The following is a 23,043-nucleotide window of genomic DNA, read 5'->3' as shown; positions in this document are numbered from 1 at the left end:
CGGACGTATAGGCTGAATAATACTACTATTTCAGAGTCAACTGAAAAACCTCCATCTGCTCATATACTAACTGTAACGATAACAAGGGAACCTGACCACATCATCACATCAGACCAGTTTCTAACTACACTGGTCTGGCAGTTTCAGAACAGATGTTAAGATTTTAGTGGTGGACTTCAAACGCCCAGAGTGGCCTCGGATCCCACTGCTGCTCTGACATGTTTATCTACCGTGAACCTGATTGGCAAAGTACCTGGCCACGTCTTGTCTTGCAGGTGGTGCAACCACAAAGCCGTGGCCCATTCATTACACATACGGGGCAGAGCTCAAGAAGGCTCCATAGTGTTGGACTGACAACCAGGCAGTCTTCAGTGAAATTGTTTTCTAGATACATTCAAGGTGCAGAAGTTACGTTTAGAGTGAGTTACTCGGTGAAAGGCACTGTGTTGAAAGGTGTTGAACGCATTACCTTCTTCATAAAACAAGAAGGTAATGCGTTCAACACACATACCTGATTTTGAAGTATTTTAAATCCAACATAGTTTACATCCATGTTTACCAGCTTGCAGTCGTCCTCCTCCCAGCCTATTTTGGCACATGGCTGCATTTTGTTGGCATACAAGCACTCCAATCTAAACCACCATATAGGATGTTTGTCACAACCTTCTGATACGACCCATTGGAGCGTCTCCTGGAATAGGGCCCCTATGGCTGCAGGTGTACTGGACCTTTGTTATCATGGTTACAATAAGAAACACATGGTTAGGCGTATGGAATGATCACAGTTTGCTTTGGTTTAGGGAAAGATCGTGGTTTGGGTTAAAATAAGAACCTCACTGACATTAGGGGACTTATGGTTTCAATTTCATTATGGTTCCAATAATAAACACGTGGGTTGTGAACCGGTCATGGTCAAAAGAAACAACAATGGAAATGAACAGTGGTCTCCTCCGTGACAGTCCTGTGTTTTGTCAACCCATCCATCAACCCCAACCTCCTCCTAACGTGGACTTTGTTGCCCTTTATACAACGTCACCTGACTTCCTCCTTTGCTCCCGTCATAGTTACTATCACTGTAAGAGGTCGGCTAACAATGAAACGGAACTATGGGTCGTAACAAGCTGCCGGCACAGACGACCTATTGGGCCGTTTTTTAGGGGAGGACAGTCTCCAATTGGCCTGTGATGAGAGGAATAGTGTGAAACAATTGGCAGGAATGTGTACCCCTTCATCCACCCGAGCATGCATGCACACGCCTTCGTGAATGTGCTCGGGATAAACAAAAGGGGGACCCACTCATAAAAAACCAGAGGTCAGCTCCACTGGGAACATTTAATTGCAATTAATCACAAAAATTAATCTAAAACATTGTTTGTGGTACACTTCAACCTACACAGTCAAGTGTCAGCCTTGCTGAAAAAAGTTGGTCACACCCATATAGTCTATGGTCTCATCGCAGAGAACAACATCTTCAAAATAAAAACCACATTTTTCTTGTTTTGTTTATTTGTCTTGTTTGTTCGATCTAGCATTTTTTGGCAGGCTGATATGCATCTAACACTAGAATGACCCTTCCAAACTACTTTATGATGGTTGTTGGATGATAGTTCAAACTCTCTCTTTTCTTTTTTTTTTTAAATGTTCTCCATAACAAATAAAGTACATTTACTATAAAAAGTAACTTTCCCTAATACTGATTCCTAAACATCGGCCTTAATATGAAATCAGTGATTAAAGCGGTTTTGGGGGTGTCAATGGATCATTGGTTTCATGTAAAATTTCATGCAAAATTTTGGATTCAGGAAACTGAGAATTCATTTGTAAAAAATTCCTAAAGAGAGATGCTGATGATGAGAAGGATCTCACCTTATTGGAGGTTCCCGAAAAATAAGCTCTTAAATGCTGAATATGATCAGTCAGATTTCTTATAGCTCTGGCTGAAACAATGGTCTCATGTGTTTACACACTGAATATACATGAAGTTAATTTGTTTCAGTTGCAACATATAGCAGAAATAAAGAAACCCGGTTTTGTCTCTTTGTCTCTCTGTGGCTCTCCATTGTGCTTGGGTCAATGCTGCTGGTAATGAGAGGCTTCTCTCACTGTTTTTTCCAGACTTTCTGTTCTTCATCCTTTCCCAGTGTATCCGTCTCTCTCTCTCTCTGTGACCCCTCCACTTCCCCCCTCATTATAAAGATCTTACTGCCTGCTGCCCTCCTACACATCACTTGCCACCCAGTGAGTTGTTTATACCTAAATGGAACTTGACTGGAGTTATAGGGAGGCATTACTGGCCCTTTTTGTCAAAAAGAAAAAAAAAAACAAAGAAACAAAACAAAAAAAACCTGAACATTTTCTTGCTGATGCTAAACTCAATCCTTTTGAAAAAAGAGAATTAGTACACTCTTGCTGTCATCTCAGACTTTTAAAAAACATTAAATAAATTTAAAAAAGAACACTCTAAAGTTTCTGTTATTTCTGCAGTAACAATGCTGCAGTTGTGCAATGTAGCCAACACACCACAGTTCAGTACTGCATCACAGCCCAGATGTTGAGAGTCATTGATGTAATCTGATCAAATCCACACAAGATAAAAGACACATAGGTACACAAAACAAAATAACAGGAAAGCAGCACACAGCCATAATACATAAAAAACACATCATGCCACATATCTAAATAAATGATCTGGCTCAAGGACAAACAAAAAAGTCACCCACACAGAGCCCACACACACGGTTGAAAATACCCGACTGAAGGGGCGTCAGATTTTTACCTACTGTTATTTCTTATAGGCCATTATTTACTGCACACTGTTCAGCGTCAACAGTGCCCTGTGACAAACCACTGACAAGCTAAATCGCTCATCCACCAGATCCTCGATAGGGCGTCAGATCAGAGGATGACAGATCAGAAACTCACTGTTGATTGGGCCTACATATATTACTGTGATGGATTAAAACAAGCGTGAAGTTGGATAAAGTCACTACTGACAAAAAAATATGAGTTATTGTAGAAAAATATTACAGTGATGTAGAGTAAACTCATTGTAAAGATCTGTCTAGGAATCTGAATCTGAATAGGAACATACACACAGGACTTGAAATGACAAAGTCATTGAATCTGATTTTTTATTTGATTTTTTTCATATTTAATGTAGAGTTGTCTTTATTTTTTTTAATGATTGAGCAGCCTTACTAGTTATGTTTCCCTGGCTCTTTGCTTTCATTTTTACACAGGCACGGAACAATATAGTTCCATCGTAACTAGATCTCTAGAACTCTTCAGTTGCTGAGATCTCAGATCCTGCAACTTCGCTAAAAATGGGTCCAACGGGGCAAGAAACAGGAGCAAATAAATCAACTAAGTCCAGATAAGTTTGGCTAAACTTTTGGCTTGTTTCCAATCTTTCTGGTCGCCTGACTGTTCGTGTTTATTGCCCCGTCTGACCTAATTTTAGGATGTCACCGTGTTCCCAAAACTCAGCAATTAACTTTTTAGTAAGTTGTCATTATCACCGACCGAAATGGATGCCAGAGCTACAGAACTGAAGTTGTTCTTAAAGGTGTGTTCAGACTGAACATGCAGTAAATGTTACAGGCGGTGACTGAATACGTGAATATGAATATGCGTTCGTGGCAGCAAAAATTAAAGCCCACTTGAGGCTAAAAACATTTCAGCTTTGGGGAAACATTTACTCTTGTTCCAAAGCTCTATGACTCATTTCATAAAAGAACAGAGGCAAGAGGAACAGGGAGAGAAACCGGAGGTAAATAACTGAAGGAGTTCCTAGTTAAGTTTTAAGATCAGCCAGTCTGAGCTGTTAAACAAACGCAAACACTGGCACACTCCATACGCACAGTAGGTGTGTAGCTACCTAGGAGCATATGTACAATGTCTATATACTTGGCACACTGATGGACAATGAACAGAGACAATCCAGGTATCGAGTGTGTGCAAAGAGAGCCATCCAAGTGGACGCTCACACATCTCAGTTACAGTGAGAGCAGAGGGGAATTAACCAGGCCAAAGAGCTGCAACCTGTGCTGTTGATTCTCAGTGTGCTTATCAGTACTGGGAAGCCTTTCTTAGCTCGTCTCATCTAGTTCAGTGTTAATATCCAACAAATCCCTGCAGTCCCAGGCGTCTCTGTTCCTGTTTTTTAAACCTGACGTTTTTTTGAAACGTGAATGTGAATAAAACAGTCAGAAATCTGATCAAAATATGTAATATATACAGCGGGGAGCCCACTGAATAAGCAGAGAACTACTGAACTAATTCTACAGTAAGCAGTCAAGATCCCTGAACCACATTACTTTTTGGGCCCTAAGGAAGTCAAACTCACCATCCACCATGTCTTGGCAGTGACATCATAACACAGTTGCCACTTTACCGAGCTGTCTGCCTCACCGCAGGCTCCTGCTGTAGCTGACATCGCCATGACAACAGAGGGGAACCGATGAAATGTCAAACAACCATGGCTTTGGAGTAAAAACAGGATTTGTGGTAAATCCCAAGTGATGAGAGGGCTTTTGTAGTAATACAGTGTTTCCCAACCCTTTTCCAGTTTGTTGGACAGAATCTGTTTCTGTTCTGTATGAGTTCAGTTCCAGTCCCTGTAGATCCCAGTTGTAGTGTGGCTCTGATTCCTTATACAAAGAAGAAGTTCTTTAGAGGTGCATTTTGCCTCCAAAGGGAACAGCTGGCAAATTTATGACTAAGAACTTCAGCCTGAGTAAAACTAAGATCCCCTTTGCTTTACTTACATTAAAATAAATGAGATTAAAAAAGATTCTGTTATTTAAGTGAACATTTTAAGATGCATCTGAATTCTGCCTGGGCTCCTTGAATATGATGTTCTCCTGGTTTGGCCCATCAATCCAGTCTCAGAAACTCAGAAACCAAATCATTCACTCAAAGACGTTTTTACCACAGAGCGTACTCAACTTAAAAAACGCACCTTTGAACTACAGAGCCATCCTGTCCGATCCAGCACCATTTCTCCTCTCAGTCCTGCTGGACTCCCACTGAATCAAAACACTACCAGGTAGAGACTTTCACAAGTCCAAGTCCCCCATGGGTTCCAGTTACAGTTGTCCACTTCAAGCCTCTTACCTGCCAAGCTGTGGTCCTTCGTCTCCCACAGCCTCAGGTAAAACCTCTGCACACCACAGAAAATGTTTGCCGTAAGAGATTCGTACAGCGGCTAAAATTCAAGCAAAACTCCATACGACATAGGGTTTTTGTTAATTAGGCCTCCTCTCATAATCCATGCATATAGCTCTGTACTGCTTCTTCACATCACTTTAGTGTAAAATGCATTCGTCCTAGTTCTCTGTGAGTCCTGAACAGAATCCTGTGTTGTCTCTGCAGCTCCTCTCAGCACCTGCCCATGCTCAACAGTGTCTTTACTCAGGAACTCCGGGTTAAAAATGCCCAATCAAGTTCCAGTCCCTAAAAAGCACCAGCCACCAACAAACCAGCCAGCCAGCCAGCCCTTTCTTGATTGCACAGAGTGGGCTGTCACTTTGAAGAGGCGGATTAGGAACTAGTGAACACACTCATGGACACACGCACACACATCCATCAAATGCTTCCTACCAGCTGTCTAAACACACTCACATATAACCTGTTGTTTCAAAAGAGTTTTATTATATATGGTTAAAACACAAATAAGGTCAAAACAGTTTTTTATCATGACATGGCCTGTCTGTGTGTCCCTCCACTGTGACTCAGTGCCCATTTTAAAATCATGACATTGACCTTTCTCTTTTTGTCTCTTACTCACTCTCTCTCCCTCCTTCCATCTTCCTCACACCCTCTGAACAAAAAAGGTTCTGTAGGGGACCTCAAACGTTTCCATGACTTTGGACCATAGAAGAAAACTTCATAGTGCTGCGGAGAACCCTCATTCAGATCTCCCTTAAGGACGGTCACTTTCAGATTATTCCAGAATCCAACTGTAAAAATCCAACTGAGAATAAAAGATCATTCTTGAGCAGTTTGGCAAAATAATCTTATGGGAATCATTTGCTCATTGACTTTCTATTCAAGAGTGAGCAGAGAAGATGGATCTCTATCTATATATAGTTCTATCAGAACTATATATCATTTAAGTAGCATATTTTAAGTGTGTGTGTGTGTGTGTGTGTGTGCGTGTGTGTGTGTGTGTGTGTGTGTGTGTGTGTGTGTGTGTGTGTGTGTGTGTGTGTGTGTGTGTGTGAAGTACAGAGCTGGAGTCAGGATGTGGTTAGCCTTGCTTAGCGTAACGATTCGAGGCAGGTGGGGGCAGTTAGCCTGGCTCTGTCCAAAGTTTGAAAATACAACTACCAACACCTCTGAAGCTCACTAATTAATTTGTTGTGTCTCCTTTGTTAAATCCGTACACAAACTAAAAATGTAAAAATGACAATTTTTGGTTTTAGGTGGCATCATGTGCTGGAGCTAATTATTAAGAAACAGTAGTTTCCAACCACCCATTCAGTGCTGTGTCTCCGCTGGTTGTCTGGGAACTTTGCGCTCTTGACAAGACTCTGATTAGTCACAGTGCCGGGTTTTTATGCGAAACGAAGCCCCAGCTCCATCTGACCCACAGCAATAAACTGAATCAGCATAATTCCCAAAAGGTAAAACTGTTCCCTCTACTTAAGATCTCTCTGCGTTCATCGGTGAATAAGTCTGACAACTAAACCATCTCCATGACAACTTAACAAACTCCTGTAAGAAGACTGGGGGAGCATGTGATCAAGATGGCAGTGCTGGAAATGTCTTTCATTGTTCTTACCGTATTCATACTGTATTCTCAACAGTTCCTTACTGTAGAAGCCATGTACATTATGTTACTGTGGATTTGCAAAGATATTTGCAAAAATATTACAGTGTGGTCATATTTTACTGTAAATCTGGTTGCAGTAATGCTTAGTAAGTGCAAAAAAGGTCAGACTGCTTTTGGTGAAATTGGTGAAAAACTGATTTTTTTTAATGTTTGGCATAATATTAGGAGATTCTTTTTAATCATCTTTATCTCACGCTGTTAGAGATTTTACAAGTATGTTTGATGATTGCACATGAGTGATGGCTCCTCATCTTCTGTCGTAGTTTCCCTACGGACTTCTGCTTCCTTCTGTCTTTAAAATTAGGAAAAGAAACATGTTTAATCAAAAAATCATTCTAAGATCATTATATGGATGTTCGAGCTGCATGTCTTGCTGGGCTGGAGCAATACCGAGCTAGGTTAGCTGCTAGCTTAGCTAACAGCAGTGTTACCTACCATGGCCCCTTGGAGGTGTCAACATATCTTAAAGGTGTAAATGAACGGACATTGAAAAATTGTTTCACCTTTATGTTCATCTTCTTTTGCACCAACAGGAGAAAATTGCTATAAAATGTACAGTAACAATAATAGACAGTAGCACTACTGCAGTTCATTTTACAGAGAATACTCTCATTATTTCTACAGTAGGCTAATAACTACTGTAGTCAGTTCAGCAGTACCTTTACTGTGGTATGAATTATAGCACCTTGCTGGCAAGTTACTGTTATTTTAACTATGAGCCTCTGAATATCTCTGGGGTTTAGACTCTTTATGGGCACTACTAGTGGAGAAAAATATCAGAGCCCAGTTATATCAGAACCTGAACCTGAACCAGAACCCCCAAAGATTTCTTTGTATGGTAGTATTTATAACTATTACCAGACAATAGCTATCAATATAGCTACATATACGCTACTACACTACTGTCGACTCCATCCTTTGTCGGGCCTGACCCTGCTGTCATTTATTTGTAGTGCAATTTTTAGTCTACCATGACTAGTCTACCTAGTCAACAGGACACGTGACTGTGACACAGGAGACTGCAGTTTGTTTCCGGTTTCCTACCAGCAGTCAATGTTGCTTTCTTTTTAACCATTGCTACTTTCATTACTTAAGCCTAGTAAAGTCATTCTTCTTTTAGCCATGACATCCCAGGCTCTCTAACCTTTACCAGGTAGTTATTTTAACCTAAACCACAGGCTTTCCCTAAACTTATACAAGTACTGTCTGTGTCTAAATCTAACCTGTCTCAGCTGGGGTTCGGAGCGCAGGCAGGGAGGGCTCAAAATGCAGACATGCAAGCAGATGCCATGAATTGGCTTCATTAAAAGATGAGGTGATTACAAAAGCTTACAGGTAGGCAGGTAGGGTCAGGAACAGGTAACATGCAGGTTGGCAGAAGAAAGTCTTCAGCAGGAACATGAAGAAGTCCACCATCAGGCAAATGACTGGGGGAAAAGGGCTGATATACAACATCTGGAGTGGGAATGAGGGAAACGGGAACAGATGTGTGGGTGGGCAAGGAAAGCCTGGTGACAGAGAATAGGAGTCCAGCTTGCATGTGGAACTGGGAATCAGGAGGAATCTGGGACAAGGAGGAAAGTCCGAGGACATCTGGTGGGCGGATGGAGAGTGGCAGGAGATGGGCAGAGTTGGTGGAATAAACAGGGTTGACACAGAATCATGACAGAACCATAGCAGTGGCAGATCAGAAAATGAACTGCTCTTTTTGCAATAGTGAATTGTATCAGTTTCGGAGGGCACTGCAAACTATGTTGTCTTGTTAATAGAGGCATCAGATCCAAAAACACTGAGTCATTTAACTATTCAACGAAGAATAGTTACCTCTCACTTAACAGTTCTTTGTAAATCAACCGATTTACGGTGACTCTACCCTCAACAGAGAACCCTTATATAGAGGACCGACATTTTTTCAGGGTGTGGTGACAGTGTGGTCAGGTTAGTGTCTATGTCAGCCCACAGAGCTAGAGCCTCACAGCTGAGGGCCTGAGGTCTCTGGATCAGACCAACCACAGCCCACTGTGGAGAAGGTCAGGACTCCTCCACCAAATGTCTTGCTGCTGTTTTAGGCTTGCCTTGAGCTGGCATCATTATTTATGGTAGCAGTGCTCTTCATTGTTCTTTTTTTTTTTTTTTTTTTTTACACTATACCTACAACTGCAGGAGAGGAGAGGAGAGGAGAGGAGAGGAGAGGAGGGGAGGAGGAGGAGGAGGAGGAGGAGGAGGAGGAGGAGGAGGAGGAGGAGGAGGAGGAGGAGGAGGAGGGGGAGGATTGAAACTTGTTAAAGGTTTAGCGATGTTAAACAGCCCACATCCCCCCACACACACATGCACATAAACTAAAACACAATCTTATGATTAGTAGTCCAGTCTATCAACTCCAGGCTCCCGCCCCCTCAGTTAATTAGCCAATTAACATCCCTCAGAGGTGTAAACATCCAGCCAATCAGGCTCAAACACAGGAGCTCTAAGCCAATCACAGCGTTGGTCCAGAGGAACAACAGGATGTAAAGACGGAAAATTACAGGACAGAATACACACACACACACACACACACACACACACACACACACACACACACACACACACACACACACACACACCCACTCCATTGCCCAAACCCCTGAACAGACCTCACACTTACTGAATGACAGAGCAGAACAGCCCTCTATCTACTCTGCGGCTTCAAAAGCTGCTGTACTTTTTTCAGTCGGTGCATAGCTTTTTTGGAGTTCTGCTGCCCTCCCAGCCATCACACACAAGGTGTTCAATAAAAACTGCCTGCAAGAACGTCTTTTATTTCAATTGGAACAGCTGAATTTAGTCAGCAAAACTTAATATATCAAAAAGCTGTGATCTTATGATGCATGTTTAACATGATGATGATTACTGAATAAAAAGCTTACCAGATATATATCTGGTCCAGTATCAGTGAACAACTATGGCAGTGTGCGATCATGGCTGGATTAATCTGTTGAGACGCCCCTTGAAAAATATTTGCGAAATAAAATAAAATAAAACGCTATAAAAATATTATCAGAAGGGACAGAGGAGAAGAGGAGCAGTGAATGACTAATGAGGTCCATCGGACCAAAGTCTTGCATTTATAACTCACTAGGACCTTATTTTCTAATAAGAGACAAAAGCAGATTTACTTGTTATGTCACACTTGTTTGGGGTATGTTTAGCACCCCCTGCTGGATGTTCCTGTTGTAGCAGAAACTAGCCCTGCATGTTTATCCATTGGTTGATATAAACGTGTGACCCAAATCGTAGCTGGTTCTGGGCGTCTTTGTCTCGGGTAGCCACCATGGTGGTCTACCATGGTTAAACGTAACCCAAGGCATCGCACAGCATATAAACGTACTTACAAATATCTCTTCCTTCCGTTTAGATGCTGGACTACTCCTGACTCCTTCCACATCCTGTCCAAGCTCAGCTGAAGTCGATCAAACACAGACACTGACACACTCTTCCAGCTGTTGAGAGGAAAAGGACTATTTCTGATATTTCCACAAAGACCCTTTTTCCTCCTTTTAATAATAAAAAAAACTATGAATATTAAATTTGAACTAACATGTTGGCGTTATTTTTGACTGCATAAAGGGATGACTAAATATGATTTTAGCTGAACTTCAAAAATAGGAAAAGAATAAAGATATATTATATATCTATTTATTATATTTATTATACTTTTTAAATTTTTTTGTATAATTTCTCCCCAGGTTTCACTGGGAGCCACGACCAGCAGCTATGTTTGTCACTCAGGGTATTCCAAAAGACTGCAAAGTTGTGGTTGCACATTTCAGTTGAGCAGTTGTTGCAGCTTCAACAGAAATACCATCAAAAGTTTTGATGGTGACTGACACCGGCATTGGTGCCACTATGAACACTGCACATTCAGAAATTGCATCGAATCCAAATCACATGTGGACCACAAACACAGCTGCAGCGAGACCGTCCCGACCAGAAAAATGATTACACTGGTCTTTGTTCAAACACTTAAAACCACTTATGTTTACGTTTTCCTGGCAAGAGCCCCGTCGCAGCAGTAGGAGTAAATATTTCCCCTCTGTCAGCCACAAAGGCAGATGTAGTACACTATTATACCTTCTTAAAAGCTGAAGACGAGACCAATTTTCATCTCATCTCATAACAACAGGCAGCTTTATTTGAACTGTGGCCATGAGCTTTAGCTGAACCGTACCATTCTCTAACCTATATAAAAATATGCCGTATATTTTGTAAAGCCTACAGACCTATTTATTGGTTTATTAGAAGTTAGTGTAGATTTCTAATTGTTACGGTGAATAGCGAGTGGAACCTAGAGGAAGCACGATTAGCAGTGTAATAATCTCAGACAACTGAGGCTTTTTTTAACCGTGAACAGTAGAGTGTGTGCTTTAATGCACAGGATAGCAACATTTTAAATGTATCTGTTCACTGAACTGTATTTTATTCAATCTGCAAAACAAAAAAAAATGAAGAAAAAGGGATTGGAATTTAGTTTTTTTTTTTGGGGGGGGGCAAAAAAAAAAGAAAATGACTGTTTCCCTGTTTTCATCTTGAAATGGATCGTCAACTATCCAACATATCTGAAACAAGAAGCAAGTCTTTTTCTGATTTCTGCATTCAGAGTCAAAGGGCAAAATGTTAAAGCATTTCGAAATGACAAATTATGGTGAATTTTAAATCCTTCAAATTCACCATAATTTTAGGAGTAGGAAAAGTACTGCTAATCAAAGATAACCTGCCCTGAACTCAGGTTCCTCAGTGGCAACAGATGGGCTGGAGCCTGTTATGGACAGAGTGACCTAGTACATTATCAGACTCACATGAATAGTATCTCCCACAAATATACATTTGCAAGGTTTCCTGAATTAAACTACACAGCTGAAATCTTTTTTCATCTTGTGTTCAACAATGTGTTTTTAAGCAGTTATCTTGTGGTGCCGGAATCACAGGATATTTGTGAGTCCGGAAGTATATTATTTTAGGAAGGGTCTTCTAGGACTAAGCAAATGTTGCAGGTTAGAAAATACATAACTAAGTGTTAGTATTTTACATACATATTCTTTTTCTCAGATCCCCATTAGCTTCCACAAAGTGGTCTCTAGTCACGACTAGACCTTCAGACAAGTCTAATGGGATCCAAGCACCCTGGTGCGATTCATTCCCAGAGTCTCACTGACCCAAGGTAATGGAGAAGCTGAGAGCATTGACCAACAGGGCTTAACAGGTGGTCTCATTTCCCCTGACTGTCCCCAGTCATCTCCCAAATCTGCTTCTGTGCTTCGCTGCCTTAGCATTCCAGCTGTTGTTCATGTCAGCTGCTTTTCTCTCCATGAAACCTAGATATATCCTGGCTTTTTCCTGCCTGGCTGTTTGATATTGTTCAGTTCAAGTCAGTTTTATTTATACAGCGCCAAATCATAACAGAAGTTATCTCAGGGCACTTTTCATGTAGAGCAGGCCTAGACCGGACTCTTTCTAGTTATATTTACAGAGACCCAGCTTTCCCCCATGAGCAAGCGCTTGGCAACAGCAGCAAGGAAAAACTCCCTTTTAACAGTTAGAAACCTTGAAGAGAACCAGACTCATTGGGGGGGGGGGGTGACCAGCTGGGTTGTGTGTGTGTGGGGTGGGCATAGCACAGTACAGGTACCACATAAACATGTATAACACAAATGGGACTAATAATAAAACTAATAAAACTCATAAAACTAGATATAATAATAGATGATAATCATAATAATTGAAGCAGTGGGTGTGGAGCAGGATCATGGGGCAGTAGGTGGTTTGCAGTCACAGATCCAGACTCTGCAGCTCCAGAGGCAGAAATATCTGCAGAAGGCGGCAGGAGGAGAGAGGAGAGAGAACAAAACTACGGGAGAGAGAATAAGCTGAGTTGGTAACGAGCATTGATGGGATATAAATGCGTACAGATGGAGAGGAAGAGGAGCGAGAGGAGCTTGGTGCATCATGGGAAGTCACCCGGCAGTCTAAGCCTATAGCAGCATAACTAGGGGATGGTTCAAGACAAGCCTGAGCCAGCCCTAACTAGAAGCTTTATCAAAAAGGAAGGTTTTAAGCCCACTCTTGTTGGCTTCTGTGCTTTTGTGGATTCTGTATGAGTTTTCATGGAATCATGATGGGATTAAACTCCAAGTCATCAAATTGGTATTAAGCTTTTACAAAATTGTGTGCACAATATAAAACCCAGTCAAGAATAAAGATTGATCTCTTTTTAGACCTGCAGTATAAACTCAGTCCTCGCGGCCCCTCTTGTCTTTCCTCTTTGTGGAACTTCATCAACATCACTCTTTTAATGTGTCTGAGCTGCCTGTCGCCCTCAGCAGGAATCATTACACTGAAGTGTCAGAGTGTCCACTGCCGATCAAAGTGGGGAAAAATCTACTATGAAAAAGGGAAGTCGTTTCTTTTTTCCTTATTTCTCTTTTTTAAACAAAAATAAAAATAAATCCAGTGACTATGTTTGGGATCCAAAGATACGACAAAACTAAGCCAAATGAATAAGGGGATCAAAATGAGGTTATGCAAGTATCTAAATGAAGTAGAAATGAATTAATGGTGGTGGTATTGTATTGCTTGATTTCTCCTAAGTTGTCTTGCTCATACAAAAACAGAGGTCAACGAAATAAAAAGAGATCATTTAAGTATCAAAATCGAGAAGGAATTAAAGTATGGAATCACAGCCGCTACGGCTTAAACTAAGAGAATGCAACACTTAGATTATTACCAAGCATAAAATTAATGGATATGACAGGATATTTTATTGTAACATTCAAAGTAAAGAAAAGCCCCTCTTCTGGTGCTGTTACATAGCAGTCCAAACATAGACCACTGGGCTACCCACTGGGCTACCAACAATGTCATGCTGGCAGCTGCGATCCAAGAGCTGTTGTTTCCCCCCTGATGTGCAGTGTGAATGCGTGTTGTGTTAAGCTGTGCTCTTCAGGTAGCGTGTAAATGAGGTGAGATCTGATTAACGTATCTCTTCCAGAGTCAGGGCTGCCTCTATATCTCAGCTAGGATGACCAACTAAGGTGGATGCTCACTCCCACAAATCTGGATGGGCGGGGCCGCTGGTGCACCGTATTTTGGTCGTTGTCTCAGACACAATTTCAGACTCACAAAAACATCAACTGTCACACAGCAGGGGAAGATATCTGTCATTTACAGTGTGCAGTAGTTTGTTAGCAGTAGTGCTCTCTCTGTATTATTGAGTTAATTTCAAAGGGTATCAGCTATGTAGGAATGGAATTATGAAAATCATTATGAGTTATTCAAAGAGATAACGGTCAAATAGAAACCTAACACAATGTTAAACTGAAATTACAGTCAGATATAAAGTATGTGCACATATTTATCAAGGAATAAATTGATTTTAATAATAACTCAGAGTTGAACTCTGTCACTATTAAATAGTGACGAGGAAAAAATAAAATATAATATATCTATGAGTTATTTATTCTGTTAAAATGCATTAATTACAAAACCATTTACACCAATAAAAGTATTTTCACACACTTTCCACTTCCTGGCTCTCCAGGGGCAAAGGCCTTTTTGCAAAAGATGCACTCAACCACAACTAGTCAGCTCACTCGCGGTACAATTAGTAATGATCCCATCAGCCGGTTTAAATGTTGTGGCTGACACAAGCGCACACACACTCTGGGTCGGTTCTTATACAATGCACCGCCAGCTGATAGAGTTAGATAGGTGCTTCCACTTCCACAGTCTGTTAGGTTAGCTGTTTTTAATGGACACTCTACCTTGCAGGTGAGATGCTATTCTGATTATAGAAATGGGCAACTTGAACTCATAGTAATCACCTGTAACTAAGAATCGTTGTGTTTTCCTCAGCTTAGAATGAGCCCTTCATACCTACATAGGGAGCGGGTCCTCTTCCACGGAGCCCGCCATGTTGAACCGCCATGTTTCTACAGTAGCCCAGAACGGACAAACCAAACACTGGCTCTAGAGAGGGCCCATCACGTTACCTGAAGGCCACCATAGGTTCTCCCACACACATGGCAAGGGAGGGGTGAGGGGAGGGGCATTCAGTCGGCTGTAATCTGCAACCTCACCACTAGATGCCACTAAATTCTACACACTTGACCTTTAAATTCCTTCCTCATCTGCTTCATCTCTCTTCCCTTCTCATATGGCACATTCGCCAAGGCACAAAACCCCTAAAAGAGTCAGACATTTCTACACTGAAAAAAAACAATCATTTCATCCCTGCACTGCTAATGTTGCACTTACCAGCAGTTACAAGATGACGGAACAAGGCAAGCGACTGTCTAACTACATATTGGCCTGACTGAATATAAAACGACACCCCTTTTCCCACAGCTGTTTTTTGAGAAAGGATTTCTGAGGACAGGAAACACTTTTACACTCGTTTCAAGTTTCTCTGAGCTCTGATTAATCCAACCAGAAGAGAGTCCTCATTGAAGTCTTCTCTGTTTCACTCTCTGTCATAAAGGTGAAGCATGAAATACAGCAATATGTAAAACCCACAACAGTATATCTTGTCTCTCAGACACAGACTCTCACTCTGTCCTGTCAGACTGCTGAAGCGGCCAGGATCATTTTCTCTGACAGTTAGCATTTCTCAGACTTCAGTCGTTTTGAGCTCATCAGCTGTAAGTCTTGGCTTTTTGAAGATTTTGAACTCGTAAAGTCAATGAAGATACTCAGCCAGGTAGCTGGCTAAGGAATGCCAAAGTTTAACAGGAAAAAAAAAACACAGCCCAAATGTCATCAAGCCGGCAGCCAGACTCTCAAACCAGAAACGAATTTGTTGATGTTTAATCAGATGGCATGGACATTTCACTCATGTCACCTCAGCAGTCCTCTTCCATGAGCAATAAATGAGACGTGATGCTGCAGCAGAGAGCAGGGACAGCTGGCAGCCAAGGGAGAAACGTGTTGAAGGGCTGACATTCTAATGGCCATCAAGTTGGTGGGTTAAGTGAAAATAGTTATTCATTATTGTAAAGATTCATTAGCTGAGTAATATAAACTTTGACTTCCCTTACTCTTTTTTATTTTATTTTATTTATTAGTTTTCAGGTATTTATTCACTTGTAACCCACGTCCCTCTGAAAATGCAGCGAGGCCACCACAAGAGGGCAGCAGGAGATCACAAATGTAATCAGTCAACTAGAGTGCATCACCTAGTGGTGGATTTACACCAGATTTTGCATGGTACATCAGCAACTCATCTTTGAGGTCCATGTAAAATCTCGAGCAATTTGGACATTGTTTTGGTAAGATACAGTGTTCTTCTACAAATAGCACACTGTGCTATCAATGACCAAAGTCATTTAGTTAGCAAACAAAGTAGAAAATCAAAAATGTGTAAACAAATGACTGAAAAGGAGGTTCCAGAGACGCCAATACTTTCACCCTGGGTCAAAAATCCACAGACTACACCAGGACAAGTAGCTCAATATAGGGAACGTGTGGATGAAAAGTTTTTGAATGTGTGATTTATGGTCAGTAAGTTATGAAACAAAATGCTTTTATTTTTTATCATAGCGTCCTTATGATTGCCATGGGTCATTTGTTTTGTGGAGCTTACTCACATGCACTACTACCTTCCTCTAAAATTTCACCAAGTTGCTCCACTTAGCGTTTAGTCCACACAACGGTTTTTAGGAAAAATACATAAATAAATAAATGATAGAAATGATGATAATAATAATAATACGACCGAAAAAAGTTGGGCTCCAGCACTGGTGGTGCTTGGACCCCTAATAAAAACAAACAAGTTAAAATCACATTGATCAATACAACAAGAAAAGGCAAAACAAGCTAGATCCTGTATGAAAATCAGAAAATAAGTGAAATAACTCTTGGCATGAAAAGGTAGTCTACACCTTAGGCTACATTGCCTACAAGGAAAAACTCCCACCCCCATGTGATATGAGAAAAGCTGATACTTCCTCAAGTTATCTCTGTTGTTGATGCGTTATTATTACAGTGCGTAGCCTACTGTAGCCTATAACTCAAGATATTTCTGGTTAAATAATGCCTATATGATAATTACACAGGCTACCGGCAGCCTGTCATCTGTTTATGAACCATCTTTATTGGAGACAAAGGTCACTTCAGTGTGTTTGTGAAAAAATGTATCCATTGTTTTACAACTATCTCCTCAGCTGAAACTGGATTTTTACAGAGAGGACCTTTCCAAGACAGGGCCTCAGCAAGAGCCATCTCGAGGCCTTTATTATGTCAGTCGATATTGTACTTTAGTAGCGCATATATCTATATTCTAAAACAAAATTACAACTCAAATTCAAAACAACTACCACACAATGAACTTGAGGCTTTTTGGGCCCCTGGGGATCTGGGGCTTTAGGCAGTGACCTGCTTTTTTGCAGTTGCCAATCCAGCCTTAGCAGTTGCAGAAAAAGTAATAATTGGCATGGTTACATTTCCTAAGTGCTCCTACTTTACTACCAAGTACAGAAGTAGATACCCATTGAGCTTACAGTTTGGACAGAAAACCCTGGTCTCATGTAACTCCTGTGAAGAAAAAAATACAAATAAACTAAACAGTATAAATTAAGATAATCTTTATTAGCCCGTTAAATGGTACTTATGTGTCATTTGTCACAGTAGTCCTTAAAGTATTACAGGTCTTTTGCTGGAGCAAAAGATGTGACAAATGCAAGGACAACATAAAGACAAGGTGTTGGGCCACCAGCAGCCTCCAGAGGTTTCAGTGCTCCTCATCATTGATTCTCCAAGTCTCTGGACTCCACTGGAGGGAGGAACACCATTATTCCAACAGCTGTTCCCTCACTTGGTGTTTTGATGATGGTGGTGGAGAGTGCTGTCTAACACGTCGGTCCAAAATCTCCCATTGGTCTTCAACCGGGTTGAGATCCAAAGCACAGGATTCACATCTGGTAATAGTGTGTTTACATTTTATACATCCAACATTTGTTCAAATGAATTTATGTGGGGAAAAATAATTCCAAACTAAGTGAAAAATGCGATATTATATGGGGATGGGATATGAAAGCCAGCACAGGTTTTGATAGTGGGACACAACAGGAACACACAAACTAATATAGTATTGAAAATAAACTAAACTAATAACAATCAGGATCATCCATATTAATATGGCACCTTCACATTCAAGTAAATATGTCACTTGTCTCAACAGCTCTTTTTAACACTGTAATATCATGGTAGCTCAGGTATCAGGTAGAGTATATACTACTGTGTTGAGTACTTAAAGAGTAACGTCACCCCCAGCTCTGAGCCCAACTCCACCCAAACCGTAAGTTTGAAAAATGCTAAAGAGTGGGCAAGGGGCTGAAAGGAGCAGGCGGCAGGGGGCAGGGGCGTGGAGGTGTGAGGGCGGAGTTGGTCAGTGACCGCAAGGCAGCTATGTTGGGCGTTCTTTGGAGGTGATGGTCTTTTCCCCTCCACAATCCCCTGAAGCGGACATTAGCGTGGTCGCGGTCCCGAGTAGCATCAGTTCGAGCTATTAGCTGCAGCCCGAGTAATGCGTGAAACTTGAGCTCCAGGAGCCGAGCATGTAGTTAGAATAGCAACTCTCATGAAAAATGCCTATTGCAAAGGTACATAGCAGTGTTTTCTTATCTAGGGACCTGCTGCCCTCTGCAGCCATTGCCGAGCCACAGGAGGGTCTGAAGGGGAAAGTCAGCCCTAACTGTAAACTTTATCAAAAAGGAAGAGTTTCTTGTTGGCTTCTGTGCTTTTGTGGATTCTGTATGAATCCATCAGCATATATTTGAAAACGAGCGGTATTTCATAGACTCCCACTAGAGGACCAGAGGGCGTTCACACTTTTTTTTTTTACATAAATGTCATGACGTAAAGACATCCCAAACAGCTGACTCTTGCTAGGTTCGGGATGATGCTGATGCACAGTAGATGGCATGCTGAGCCATTTTCAACCCATGAAATGCAGATTTTTATAACTTTGGTGAGAAATGTCAACATCAACACCAGCACTGACTGGGTTCATCACAGAACAGTCATATTATTTAGTTTACAGCTCAGAAAACATATTTATGTGGGCAGCACCTCTTTAGATGTTGTTTATCTGTGTTACTGCACCTTGGGTGAAAACCAGGGCAGCTCATTAATGTGAAGGACAGGATAGAAGCAGGATCAACAGTTACTATGCTTACACTGATTGAAACATTCAAAAAGAAGAATCCATGTGTTTATGGATTTGGTGTGTGCATCATTGCAATTACTTCATTAAATGGAAACATTCTAAATGTCCTGTGCAACATTTTTGATACATTTCCCGCGAATTCAGTCTGACAGATTGGGAATCTTTAGAAATAAGAATTTAATATTAACTCCTGTGGGTTTGAACAGTGGTTGCTAGAACAACATGAGTTTATATGCATAGATACACTGGTGGGTCTGAAACAGTGCAGAGGTCACTAGGTTACATTTTCCCAAAGCCCTGTGATTGGCTCACCCACCCAGAAGGCTGGGGCTTAGGGAATGGATTGAATAGATTATGGTTGTTGGTTTAGTTATAAATCTTGAGATGGTTGCAAAAAATCATTTTATGTCTGTCATTTATGACCCAACGCAATGCAAAAACCAACACAAGCCTTTTTAAAACTGAATTTCTGTATTTTAAAAGGAAAAGCAAAAAGCTTCAACACAGGTTAGACCAAATCATATTTATACAGTTAACACACCAGACATTGTTGATGGCTCTCACTAAACTCCATTTTACAACCTTTTCATTACACAAGCTAACAGTGAATTTAATGCAGTGTAAAAGAACAGTGTCAGAAGTGAGCGGGCGATTCTGATTTGATGGTGGTGCTCTTCAGTTGTTGTTTTTTTATTTTACAGACTGGTTTGTTTAATATCACCTCCATCCATCTCTACAGCCTTGGCGTAATCCCATCCTTCTTCATCCTCCCTGCAACACAAGACAACAATAAGCAGACAGGTTAGATGTTCACTTTTCACCTCTTTTACCTGCAGTTATCGGGAAGTTCAAGTAAGGCATAACGCATGAAAATGTGTCCTGGTGCAAGACTATAATGGATGTAGTGGAGTTGAAGAACATTGCAACAATGTGAAGCAGACACCAATATTCTGCAAATGTGGGCACCCGGGAGAGAATTCGACCTTGACTGCTTACTAACCAAAAAAGGATAGGCTTGATCCATCAGCCATTTTGTGTGTGTTTATCAGTCACTGAATTAAGTGGTAATGAAACCTGAAGAAGTACTGTTGAATATACTGTATATACAGTATATACTGTCTATCTATTGATACATAGATAGCAGGTGTCAGATCAAAGGAAAAAAACAACATAAAGTGTCTTAGTAAGGTGAACAGCTTCAAGGCTCCTTGGCATAGATTGTCCCAAGTCTCTAGACTCCACTGGAGGGAGGAACACTATTATTCCAACAGCTGTTCCCTCACGTGGTGTTTTGATGATGGTGGTGGAGAGTGCTGTCTAACACGTCGGTCCAAAATCTCCCATTGGTCTGCAACCGGGTTGAGATCTGGTGACTGTGAAGGCCACAGCACATGATTCACATCATTTTCATACTCATCAAACCATTCAGTGACCCCTCCTGCCCTTCGGATGGGGGCATTGTCATCCTGGAAGAGACCCCTCCCATCGGGAGTCGCCAGCAAAATGACCCCCCACAGCATAACAGAGCCAGCGGATCCCCTCACTGCAGGGGTCAAGCATTCAGGGCTGTACCGTTCTCTCGGTGTACGCCACACATGCACTTGCTGTATGTTTAAATGCAGCTGAGCAAGCAAAGCCATCTCGTTAAGATCTACGTAAATTAGTGCTGTTTGTATTATTGTGTAATACAATGTACAATATACAGTATTTCCCATCAGTGTAATCACCGCCCAACTAATACTAGCACTGTGAGGATTTCAGATTATATATAGCTGAGTTGACTCAGTGGAGGAGTTGTATTGGATTGATTTATACAGTATCACAATATATTAGGTGTAATTAGCAGTACTCTCATGTACGCAAGTAGACTTTGTCAAACTGGGACATCCGTATCTGCACTAATATCAGGATAATAACTTTGGTGTCCCTCTCTGAAGAATACACTACCAGATCTACATCATCCCCTGTCCCAAAATTAAAAGCTGGACCAGGTGCATGACTTGAAAATTGTAGACTTTTATGTCCTGATTAATTTGTGACATCGATGCTTTACTAGGTGAGCCAGGTAAATAAAGGAATCTTGCCAAACTGCTGCTTTTACATTATCTTAGCTAAAGCTTTGAAGTTAAGGTATGAGTCACATGGTCTCTTGACCTGACTGTTCTCAGAGGCTCCAGTCAGATAGACAGCTGTTAGCCTGAGCTGGCAGCACACACGACATCCAAGAGTCAGCGGAACTCGCATCTCACGTCATTTAATATCTCTTCAAATTAATACCTAACCCAATATGATATACTGTTCTGTAATGATACACTGTCATTTTTAAAACCAGGGGTGTACCTGATTTACAAGTCCAGTGAAGTCACTGAAAAGTAAAACACATTTTCTTTTTTCCAAAACAACTAATGAAACTATTTTAGAACATCAGTTTAGAAAACTGCAGCTCCTTTTTTTGGCAATGTGGAAAGTGAGCTATTTAGACGGAGCAGTGACAGAGACAGACAGTGTGGCTGACCTGTTCTTCCTGAGTAGTCTGCGAACAATCAGAATGGTGAAAACAATGAAGAGGAAGCCAACTACAGCTGTTAGACCCACCAGCCAGGGCTGAAGAGTCACTGACTTAGATCCTGCTGCTACTTGCATGCCAGTCTGCACACCTGAATGAACACACACACACACACACACTTAAAATATGCTACTTAAATGATATATAGTTCTGAATGATGTATGAACAGCAGTCTTGTAACAACACCAGCTAACTAATATTACATTGTTTCATCGTTTTGATGGACACCTTTAATATCACACATTAGTAGGAACTGATTCGTGTACTATTTATCTGCCTCTTTTTGTGACTCCCTACATCCACAACAAGCTAGATATATCATCTGTGTTACTGGTCATCTGTGCTCTCCACAACTTTTTTGGTCCCTGTGCTGTTGGTCTCTAGCTGATAATACTGCACTTCCTTTTATAGGATAAATTGAGGCACCTCTTTAGTGTTATTTCCCTACCTGATGAAGGCACACAAGCCCAAGGCTGGTTAGGAACTCCTGATGTATTGTCCTCTAAATACATTTTCCTTATACTTTTCCTTTCGTATGTCGATAAATATATATTTGTACATATATAAAATATATATTTTCTTTTTTTATGTAAACAAATTGTTGTATTTTTCAATTTTCTGGGGGGGGTTAGTTTGATTTTCATCACTATTGAAACTCAGTACCTCATCAATGCAGAGCGTTGCACATTAGCAGCTATTACTAACTTGACTTCTTCTCTCTCCCATAGTTTTGTGCTTTCTCATCTCTCTCCTCCTGTTGCTTAGTTTTATTATTAGTCTCATTATTGTTACACATCTTTATGTTATACGTTTACTGTGCTATGCCCCCCCCCCCCTTCTCCCTCTCTCGCTCTCTCTCCTTCAACCCAGCCGGTCGGGGCAGACACCCACCCACCATGACCTGGCTTCTGTTCAAGGTTTCTACCTGTTAAAGGGAGTTTTTCCTTGCCGCTGTCACCAAGTGCTTGATCATGTGGGAATTCTGGGTCTCTGTAAATATAACTATAAAATGTCTGGTCTAGACATGCTCTACATCAAAAGTGCCCTGAGGTAACCTCTGTTATGGTTTGGCGCTGTATAAATAGAATTGAATTATTATTTTCGGTTGGTTTTATTGAATGGGAAATACACAAGCATACATAAACATATAACCCCATATTTATATATCAAGAGAAAGAACAGAAAAGAAAGGTTTTTACCTTTGTTAGCTGAGCAGCAGGTGGTAGACAACAGCACACACAAGAGCACAAGAAAAGACAGAGCCATCCTGAATATAGCAGACCAAGTTGACTCGAAACAGTACACCAGGACTGGACCTTCAGCTCAACTGGACTACTGTGACACACACACACACACACACACACACACACACACACACACACACACACACACACACACACACACACACACACACACACACACACACACACACACACACACACACCT

At 41.1% G+C, this 23,043-nt stretch overlaps 1 protein-coding gene across 1 annotated transcript; it reads right to left on the bottom strand.

Moving 5' to 3' along the window:
- Positions 1-17,471: 17,471 nt before the first annotated feature.
- On the bottom strand, positions 17,472-22,916 carry smim24 (small integral membrane protein 24). The gene is made up of 4 exons (XM_040129130.1): positions 22,797-22,916; positions 21,547-21,688; positions 19,753-19,802; positions 17,472-17,781 (listed from the first exon to the last, which is right to left on the bottom strand). Exons 1-4 carry the CDS (start codon positions 22,861-22,863, stop codon positions 17,675-17,677), a joined length of 366 nt encoding a protein of 121 aa, XP_039985064.1. The 5' UTR covers positions 22,864-22,916; the 3' UTR covers positions 17,472-17,674.
- Positions 22,917-23,043: the final 127 nt, after the last annotated feature.

This window comes from Xiphias gladius, chromosome 6 (assembly GCF_016859285.1).
Source record: "Xiphias gladius isolate SHS-SW01 ecotype Sanya breed wild chromosome 6, ASM1685928v1, whole genome shotgun sequence".
Taxonomy (NCBI): Eukaryota; Metazoa; Chordata; class Actinopteri; order Istiophoriformes; family Xiphiidae; genus Xiphias; species Xiphias gladius.
This window is presented reverse-complemented; position numbering and strand designations above follow the sequence as displayed.

Bases quoted from the DNA above. Each gene is read 5' to 3' on its own strand.
- smim24 (XM_040129130.1), bottom strand. From the start codon at position 22,863: ATGGCTCTGTCTTTTCTTGTGCTCTTGTGTGTGCTGTTGTCTACCACC. The intron at 21,689-22,796 runs GTAAAAACCTTT...GTGTTCATTCAG, and splicing joins CTGCTGCTCAGCTAACAAAG to GTGTGCAGACTGGCATGCAA. The intron at 17,782-19,752 runs GTGATATTAAAC...CACTATTACCAG, and splicing joins GGCTGTAGAGATGGATGGAG to ATGTGAATCCTGTGCTTTGG.